The sequence below is a fragment of the Nansenia antarctica genome, assembly GCF_963989245.1.
Source record: "Nansenia antarctica genome assembly, chromosome: 16".
NCBI lineage: Eukaryota > Metazoa > Chordata > Actinopteri > Argentiniformes > Microstomatidae > Nansenia > Nansenia antarctica.
In genome coordinates, this window is record NC_137686.1 from 21,793,899 (window position 1) to 21,803,898 (window position 10,000).

At 45.3% G+C, this 10,000-nt stretch overlaps 2 protein-coding genes across 2 annotated transcripts in view; both read left to right on the forward strand.

Moving 5' to 3' along the window:
* Positions 1-1,146: 1,146 nt before the first annotated feature.
* Positions 1,147-9,617, forward strand: LOC308171867 (cysteine/serine-rich nuclear protein 1-like). Its single transcript, XM_080546772.1, has 5 exons — positions 1,147-1,383; positions 4,862-5,083; positions 6,618-6,880; positions 6,997-7,305; positions 7,508-9,617. Exons 2-5 carry the CDS (start codon positions 4,891-4,893, stop codon positions 8,564-8,566), a joined length of 1,824 nt encoding a protein of 607 aa, XP_080402898.1. The 5' UTR covers positions 1,147-1,383; positions 4,862-4,890; the 3' UTR covers positions 8,567-9,617.
* Positions 9,618-9,923: 306 nt separating this feature from the next.
* Positions 9,924-10,000, forward strand: part of LOC308172121 (uncharacterized protein) — a gene marked incomplete at its 3' end in the record, with an annotated part of 5,607 nt that continues 5,530 nt past the window's right edge. The window contains exon 1 of the mRNA XM_080547031.1: positions 9,924-9,991. Coding sequence (XP_080403157.1) covers positions 9,929-9,991 — 63 coding nt within the window. The 5' untranslated portion in view covers positions 9,924-9,928. The remainder of the gene's footprint in view (positions 9,992-10,000) is intronic.

Below are 10,000 nucleotides of genomic sequence, written 5' to 3' on the forward strand. Positions count from 1 at the left end.
GTTATATGTCACATTTTGGTCTGCCTGAAAGTCACACTAACTAAAAAAAACTAACAGACATTGCATCTACAGAATATGCAATGTATAATCCCTCTGCTGTAAGTTCCAAACACAATCAAAAGATACTGTGGAAGAAACAAGATGTGAATGAACATGATTTGGGGGGAAATTGTGTAATATGAACACAAGACTCAAGACTCAAGGTCTTTTTCAATGCATATGGTGGTGAGGAGTACCGCCTGAAACCAGTTTCTGACTATGTGAAGGCTCAGGGTCACTGACCTTTGAACTCCACTGTGTGTGTGTGTGTGTGTGTGTGAGAGAGAGAGAGAGAGAGAGAGAGAGAGAGAGAGAGAGAGAGAGAGAGAGGAGAGAGAGAGAGAGAGAGAGAGATGCTTTTCCCCATAATGGTTAGGATGGGGGGAGGGTGTATGTACTGCTGAACCTATGTGCCTTGGCTTGAGCAACCCTGAGCAGGCAAGCAACAATGCTGACTGTGAAAGAATGAACAAGTCATCTATTCGATTTCCTACAGTGTGATCTATAACCCACCCTGTCCTGTCCTGTCCTGGGAGGGAGGGAGGGAGGGAGGGAGGGGGGGAGGGAGGGAGGGAGGGAGGGAGGGGGGGAGGGGGAGGGAGGGAGGGGAGGGGGAGGGAGAGAGAGAGAGAGAGGGAGGGAGGGAGGGGGAGGGGAGGGAGGGAGGGGAGGGGGGAGAGAGAGGGAGGGAGGGAGGGAGGCAGGGAGAGGGGGAGGGAGGGAGGGAGGGGAGGGGAGGGAAGGAGGGAGGGAGGGAGGGAGGGAGGGAGGGGGAGGGAGGGAGGGAGGGGAGGGAGGGAGGGAGGGAGGGGGAGGGGGAGGGAGGGAGGGAGGGAGGGGGAGGGAGGGAGGGAGCTTCCTCCAGAGGAACGCTTAAGGGCATTCACATCTCCACCCAAGACCTGTACAGGAAGCTGTGGGCAGCGAGGCGAAGTGTGTGTGTGTGTGTGTGTGTGTGTGTGTGTGTGTGTGTGTGTGTGTGTGTGTGTGTGTGTGTGTGTGTGTGTGTGTGTGTGTGTGTGTGCGTGGTGTGTGTGTGTGTGTGTGTGTGTGTGTGTGTGTGTGTGTGTGTGTGAGTGTGTGAGTCGCTCCTCTCCTTGTGTGACCGCCTGTCTGCGTCAGAGGCGCAGGAGGAGTTTTCCGCTGACGGATACACACGCATACGCACATACGCACCACTACAGTAGTCTCAGAGAAGGACAGATTACAGAGCTTAAAACCTGGAACATTTTGATCCAGAGAGGATACGTGAGTCACAGAGGACTGATTTGACTGACTCGCTGAAATCGTTTTTTTTTTAAATTGGATTTACTGTACATGGATATGCTGGATCGTATACTTTTGGTGAGTATTTGTGTGTGCTTAGTTACAAAACATATTTCTTTCAACACCCCGCGGGTTTTGTAACCAGTCAAGACAGGTAGAGGCTGAACCGATTTGTAACAGAAAGAAAGTTCTATGAAATATAGTTCATCTAATGAAAACGAACATTATCTCTTATAGAGAATATGCTGTACGTTGAATTAGCGGACTAGATCGTGATCAGGCACACACGTGTGTAAAGCTGGAAAATAACCTGGACATTGAGTAAGTGTGAACCATTAGATGGGGATCGCCGATGTGGTTTGGTCTCGCGACAAAACAGTTCGTGAGTTTAGAATGATAAGGTTCTATCTCCGTTTAGGGCAGTTCAGAGATATTGAGCGTCAAAGTTTTTACATTCCATTATGTTTTGTGAGATGGAACCTTTGTATTTTATGAATTACTAACTCAAAAAATGTCAACATTTTAAAAATAACATCACACAGGCATTAATAAACACCTAATGGATCAGATTAAGTAAAAAACTCAATTTTGACAAAAATGGAGATAGAACCTTATAATTCTAACGTCACGAGCTGAGTTGGGGGAGAACAATGTTGTAATTGTAGGACACATGATTAGGAATCATGTAGAGATGATCCAACCGTACATCTCCAGGGGTGAGGAGGTCAGAGGCCGGAGTTGGGGTCACGCTATAACGGGATTCAAGCCAACATGGGGAGTAGTCTGTTCTGAGTTTATTCTAAGGTCCGTGTGCTGAAACTATTAGCGTTGATGTGTGTGTGTGTGTGTGTGTGTGTGTGTGTGTCTGTCTGTCTGTCTGTCTGTCTGTCTGTCTGTCTGTCTGTCTGTGTCTGTCTGTGTCTGTCTGTCTGTGTCTGTCTGTCTGTCTGTGTCTGTCTGTGTCTGTGTCTGTGTCTGTGTTCCACTACTGCTATGCAAGACAGGAATCTCTGCTGCTGTGAGTCATTGAATTATTTATTTGTCTTCAGTAGCCCCCCTTACAACACACAAGTGTACACTCATCAGATTCCATTTGGAATGAATGAGGTACAGGAAAGGAATGTCTCTTAGAGAGAACCCTAAACACTAGGGGAGAGGAAGGAACCATCATTCTTTCTGAAGTGCCTACAAGAGAATAATTGATATTTCCGATTGTGGATATTACACTACACACAGTCCCGTGATAATGATTGGACAAATAGCTGTGCAGGGAGCCATACATACATCCAGACCTGATGAGATGATTCACTGAGCCATTCCACTCGTGGCAACCTTTTACCTGTCTATTCACACATGCCAGACACATGACCATATATGGCAATGCCATACTGTTGTGCTTAGTCACATACATTACAGTAAGTCAGGCTCCTCCACACTTTGTTGAGACATACAGTAAATTGGGCAGTGTCATACAAGTAGCTGTGGCTGGAGCTAATATCTCCGCCTGTATGATGACATGGAACATGACGCGTAGCTACATATCCACTCCCTGTCTGGGAACCTGTCGTAACTGTGTAAAAGGACTTGTATTCGGCATACGTCTGCCTGGCATGGAATGTTTGTGAGTCAGTGTTCCACTATGTACAGTATGACATTGTGTTCCATGCCGTTACCTGGGATACCTGGGCAGAGTTGCATTTAGCTCAGCACAGTGTTTGATTGATTGATTGAAAACTTTATTAGAAGATTTGCAGAAGTAGGTACATGAAAGTACATATTACATACAAGGTCATCTAACAGGATAAAAACCCAAGAAAGCCACTGGCTTATTTCAATTGGGGTCCTTGATTCCGTGTGTTCTTGGCACAGTGGGTTTCCCGTGTAGGAGGGCTGGGTGGGTGGGTTGGTGTGAAGAGCACAGGGTTAGCTGTATTGCACAGGGTTAGCTGTCTCTTTGGCCTCAGCTAGTGTCCTCTTGTCCCCCGGCTGAGCTTGAGCTAGGCAAGATGTCGTCCACCCTGTCCTGTGCTGTTCTGACCAGACAAGACTGGAACATTCCTTATGACCGCTCTCCCATTATCTCCCAAAGGATCCTGAATAAATTCAGTGTAAATATATATATTTATGGATATAAATATATATGTATATGTTACGGTACATGTGGGAATACGGTACATGTGGGAAAACTAGGGTTAGGGTTAGGTGCTAGGGTGCTACGGTTAGGGTTAGGGTTAGACATGCCAGCATGTACCAAGTCACCCTAGCACCTAACCCTAACCCTAACCTTAGTTTTCCCACATCTACCGTATTCCCACATGTACCGTAACATATACCGTATATATATATTTCTATAACGCTCTCTGCTTTGTAACACTTTTTTTTCTCATAGAGATTCTCCCAAGAGTAAATTGCCCTAAAGTCAGTCATGCATGTAAGCAGCAAGAAAGATAAATACTAATATGAGAACTCATTGTAACCTTGGAATCAAGGAAGGAGAATCCTCAGGGGAAATCCTATCTCCTCAGCCGGCTGGCTGGCTGGCACAGGGGGCAAGGGTTCAGATAATAGAGTGCAGTGCTTTTCTTAGTCAACAACATGCTTGTAAGCAAGTAGTAAGTCTGTTTGTATATTCATAGTTTCCAAAGCAAAGTTTGCAATCATTATGGGTATACATGGGTACATGTGCAGAAGTGGTTTCCATGTTCCACAGCCAAAAATAGGCTGTTTCTTTGGCCATATTTGCCTGGAATATTCTACTTGGCCTGCGTGTTTCCACATTTTCTTCCCGAAAAACGTGAGGAATCACTGGAATGTTAATTACTAAGGGGGGAAAAGAGAAAGAGCTATTGATTTGTTTCTCCCCGCCTGCAGTTGTCTGCCAGTGTCTTTAACTAAAGCATTACTGTTTGGACTTTGCTACGCGCCTCATAGCGTATCAATGTTTGGACTAATCAGTGTCTCTCAGGCTTTAATTAGTCTTAACAAGCAGACGTCCTAAAACCTGTTAGACCAGATGAGCGACACCTCTCCAGGAATGAGACGAGAGAGGAACTATCCCTACACGTATCATGAACAACCCAATAAGTATCCTGTTACTCTGCTTTGGCTTTGGCCAACGACGGGAGATAAGATACGTTATTGTTGGCAGTTGTTAAGATGTTATGGCAAAGTAGCCTAAATGTTAAAGGTTTTGCATGTTGTATCTATTTGAAAAGGAAATGTCCTAGTTGAAAACGAGAGGTGTCAAAAGTCAATGACTTTGGATTTGTTTGAGAAAAGCTTGCACACCTTAGTTTGCTCAAGGTGCTCAGAGTGAGAGAATCCACTTGGAAAAGGAGTAAACTCGAGTCCACTGGCTTTCTTGCCACTTCACATTTATGTGAGAAAGACAACACGACTTTAACACGTCTCATGTACACTAGCTAGATATTTACTAGACTGCCCACATCTGTCTTGGAAATATTATCAGAGAGATAATATGTTATCTTAGAATAGCTATTCAGTAGGAGTATTAATCATTGTTAATATTAATGTTCCAATTGTGTTTTATGTTCAGGCAGATTGTTTAACAACCACAATTAAGCCATGAGTGGGGTCCTGAAACGAAAGTTTGCAGAGGTGGATGAAGAGGAGGACCCATGCTACTTCTCTTCCTCGCCCCCTTCATCCTTCTCCTCCCCCTCCCCCTCGGAGTGGGAATCCGACGGGGATAGCTACTCCAGTGACAACCAGGATTTCACTCCCAGTATACCTGCCTCACCCACCACCAGTTTACCCAGTAAGTTTCCACAGCAAATAATACATTAAATACTCTCTCTCTCTCTCTCTCTCTCTCTCTCTCTCTCTCTCTCTCTCTCTCTCTCTCTCTTGCTCTCTCTCTCTTTCTCTCTCTCTCTCTCTCTCTCTCTCTCTCTCTCTCTCTCTCTCTTCTCTCTCTCTCTCTCTCTCTCTCTCTTTCTCTCTCTCTTTCTCTCTCTCTCACTCTCTCTCCTCTCTTTCTCTCTCTCTCTCTCTCTCTCTCTCTTTCTCTCTCTCTCTCTCTCTCTCTCTCTCTCTCTCTCTTTCTCTCTCTCTCTCTCTCTCTCTCTCTCTCTCTCTCTCTCTCTCTTTCCCTTTCAAATAATGCAAACCTCTTATCTGAGTCATTGCCTTGTGAGTGTAGTTTAGGAGTGTCTCTTATCAGCCTCCAGCAGCTGTTATGAGTTGCTGATATGAGAATATATGCTTGCCTCAGTCAGAGGTGATGCAGATAGCCCTCCACAAAGAAAGGGCTTGCCGCTGAGCTGAGTGCAGTGTCTAAATAATTTGACTAGGCAATCAAATGTGGATTCAATTTGGATATCATGTCCTCAGATCCCTGTAGTTTGAACCTATCCCATTAAAACATGACCTGACTGCAGATGGTGTCAAACACTGTTTTAGCGTTGACAATGGCCAAAGAATGTTTTACGGTCCATTGAGTTATAAATATAGGCAGCGTGGGGGATTGTGGCAGTCAACTGCGAGTTTTATTACTAAAGGTTCAGGCCTCATAGTCATCTACTAGTACTGTCACAAGTGAGTGATAGTACAAACAGTGCCCCTGTGTGGACTGTCTTTCGACAGAATAACAGTAGAACTAGCTTGGTACTAAACTGTTGTTTACTGACCTCGGTAGCCAGAGTTCATCACCAAGCATGTGTGATGGTCAGATGACTTGTGGGCGTTTGTTGATACCAAACTGTCACCAAACCGAACAGTTACCGGATGGTTTTTAAAAACATTCTTTAGTAGAAAGATTCTAAATGTTTATTGATAAACTGCAGCAAGAACTTTGTGTTAGATGCAGGTTCTCTCTCTCTCTCTCTTTTTCTTTGCCTTTCTCTCTCTCTCTCTCTCTTTCCATCTCTCTCTATCTGTCTCTCTTCTCACAGTGGACATACTCTTTGGTATTTCCTTTTTAACAAAGAAACACCACCATGTTAAACTCTGTTTACCCTTTATGGGTCACACAACCACGAACACTGACACACCTGTAGTCTGCCATCTAGTGGCTGTTCAGAAAACTGCAGAATACATGTTCACACTGAACTTCCTTGTTGTAGAGATGTCTGTTGAGCTGGACTATACACTGCAACATTGCTTTATGATACCTTTCTTAACACCTATTCCAATCACTTGTATATGCCTCTCATTCATATGAAAGACCACCCTAAACCACATCTAACTGAATTGTTCATACTGTAACTGATATAGCACCAATCAATAAGGCATTGAATTCACTACTTTCCTGCTGGGATTCTAAACCCTGTTTCTTCCTCTCCCTCCACCAGTCCGGTCCATCCTGAAGAGGCCTAAGCGAGCGCGAGGGCAAGGCAACGTGCGTTTCGACCTGGTGACAGTGTACCTGTTCCCACGCTGCCAGGGTTTCACCAGCGTGCCCAGTCGAGGGGGTGCCACCCTGGGCATGGTGAGGAGGCACAGCTCCCTCCGCAGGTACTCCCTGACAGAGCACGCCCTGGAGCGCCAACGGCGATGCAGGGAGAGGCTAAGGGAGAGACTGTGGGAGGAGAGACTGGAGGCGCTGAGACCAAAAGTGAGTAGACGTTTGTTTGCAGCAAATTTGTTTGCAGTCTATTATGCGATTATGTCTCTTGACGTCATTGAAGTCTTCCGTGACTCTAAAGATCCATTTTCTCCCATCCTCTCTAGCTGACTGCCGACGGCACCGTTGATCCAGAAGACGCGGACGGACTCACTATTGACCAAGTTCCAGATGAAGAGTTGGACGTGGATTCCCACATCAGTGACGCTGACCTGGAGGAAGGAAGCTTCTTGTACCCCTACCCGTCCAAACAGAGGCAGGCCCTGCTCAAGGCTGCGGGGGTGAAGCGCATCGACAGGGAGGAGAAGAGACAGCTCCACGCGCTGCGTCTCTCCCGGGAGGACTGTGGCTGTGACTGCCAGGGCTTCTGTGAACCAGAGACCTGCGCCTGCAGTCTGTCAGGCATCAAGTGCCAGGTAGGGGCCGCAAAGAAACTCTACTGCTGGTTGATAGATCCAAATGTGTCTTATTGTAGCAGAAATGTTTATCGGAAGCAATTGTAGTCACCCCATTCAGTATTGGGAGTTAAAGACGTGTTAAAGACGGTCTTCCAGCCTGAGGCATACTAATATGTGTGTCGTTGTGTGTGTGTGTGTGTGTGTGTGTGTGTGTCCACAGATGGACCGCTCCAACTTCCCATGTGGATGCACTAAGGACGGCTGTGGGAACACTAACGGCCGCATCGAGTTCAACTCCAGACGCGTGCAGACCCACTACATCCACACAGTCATGAGGTTAGAGTTGGAGAGAGCACTGCAAGACGAGACACTGAAGCACCTGGATCAGAGGAGAGTCGCCGAGGAGACCCAAGACCAGAGCCAGGACCAGAGCCAGGACCAGGGTCATCAACAGCAGACTGTCCAGGAGAACAGCTGCCCCTTCGGGTTCATCATGGACGAGGAAGGCCTCCCTCTCACCATCCCCACCACCCCCACCTTCCATTTCAGCTCCGAGCTGGCCGCAGCCGGGGAGAACAGTTGCAGCAGCGACATGACTGACTCCTCCTGTTCTTCTGCCCGTAGCGAGGACTCTGACACGGGGGGAAACCCCCTGGTCTACCAGCCCCTGCTGGACATGGACGACGGAGGGTTGGCCCACGTCCTCAACTTCTGTGACTTGGAAAACGAAGACTGCTCCCTGAGCAGTGAGAGTGAAGCGAGGCACATCCGACAACCACAACACCAGAGTCTAAACAGCTCTGCTCTCACCTATGCTCTCACTAATGACACTACAGGCACCCCTAGTGTATCGAACACAGCCTACACACACATAGACAATAGCTGTAGTTCCTCCATGGCGGAGTATCTAGATGAAAACGCTAACGAAGCCACAGCCTTATTCGCCAACAGTCCCCTTCAAGATTACCCAAATACCCCCTCTCCCTCGATCGACTACCCGTCGAGCAGCTACATGGACCTCAGCCTGTCGTCCGACTCTGACCTGGAGATCTTTGACAACTTCCCTGACTGTAGCACCGGCCCTCTTCACTACTCTTTTAAAGGACACAATCACCCAGACAACTTCCTCCATCTCCAGCTGCTAAGCTCCTCAAATCTCCCACATTTCAACGAGCCGAGCGCCTGCCTCCTGGAGTCTCTGATTGGCTTATCTGAGTCTGTCCCAGAAGCACCAATCTCATTCACAGATAACCAGCTATTTGAGGGGGTTATTCAATGACCAGCGGTCTTCGCCAAGGTTTTATGAGATCTGACTGGCTCATGGACATTTAAATTAACATTAATAACAAGAAAGATATTTGAATGTACAGTATATTCTTATTAACATATTTTTATTCAGATGTCAGAAATCTTCTTTTGTTGAAAGATTCTGCACATTTGGTTCATCATTCAACATGAGTTGGACATAATATCTGTATTGTCACAACAATAGCCTTTTGTGATTTGTCGCTCATATTTTAGTTATTTAGTTATTAATCTATGTCTATTCCAGAGAATTATTGTATTAATTTATCTAATGTATGAATTTGTGTGAACGGAGTCTTATGGACTTGTTATCACTATTGCACCTCGTCACCAGAGTGCTACTCAGGGCAGAGGAATTTTCAGAATCATCAAAGACTAGCGTGACTGAGACGTTTTATGAATTGTATTGTTTTAAGTGCAATCCTTATTAAAAGAGTAACACAAGCTTCAGCCATCTGTTGTGGTGGGTGGATGTTTTGCCATCAAACTGGAAAGCCCCCACTCAAAGAAATATCTACCAGGGCAATCTTTTAGTACAAGGTCACTGGCATTCATAAAAAGTTTGTTTGTGAAGGTGATATTTGTTTCTGATGTATTCTAGAGCCCATTAAGGAGAGTGTTACTTTTACGGCTTTTTCAGAGTGAATCAGTGCTATTGATTACTGAATTCATTCGGTACCACACATATAATAGCCTACATCATTATGTTTCTTTTGCAGTATGTCTTATTATTGTGCTATCACGTGTCAAGCACCATATTCTGCTAATTTCAATCATGGTCATATTGCAGACCCGGACCAACACTGAGAAGTTGCCTATGGAATATATTTCAAAAAGCTTTGTGTAATGGGTTGGGTTGCATTTGCAAAATATCATTCATATGGAACCTTATGTAGGTCTATTTCAGAACGTTTTACATTGCCTTTCTTAAATAATTTCTGTGTAAATTATTCTAATGTTGGAAATATAATCTTTAAAATGTGTTTCTGAATTTTGTACTTTCAAGCAATGTCCAATCTTTAACTACCAATAAAAATATTTTGGACAATATCTCTGGAAAAATCCTTCATCATTTACATTTACGTATACTATGTTTTATTATCCATAACCTATATTCCAAATCAATATTCCTCTTTACTGAAATCAAGACATTCTAGCGATAATGAGCGACCGATTGTTACTCGCTCATACCTATGCTCATTGCCATTAGTGTTCCACTACTCTGGTCTGACGTTCGAGACGGGAGATAGACAAGATGGCCACGAAGCATTAGGAGATCTTTCCACTCTGCAGCCCTGGTGAAAGAATATTTTGATATTTTTGCAATTTTACCACAATGGGTTTATCTCAAAGCACGGGTGAATCCGAAGGAGGAACTGATGGATATCATGTGCATGGGGTAATTATG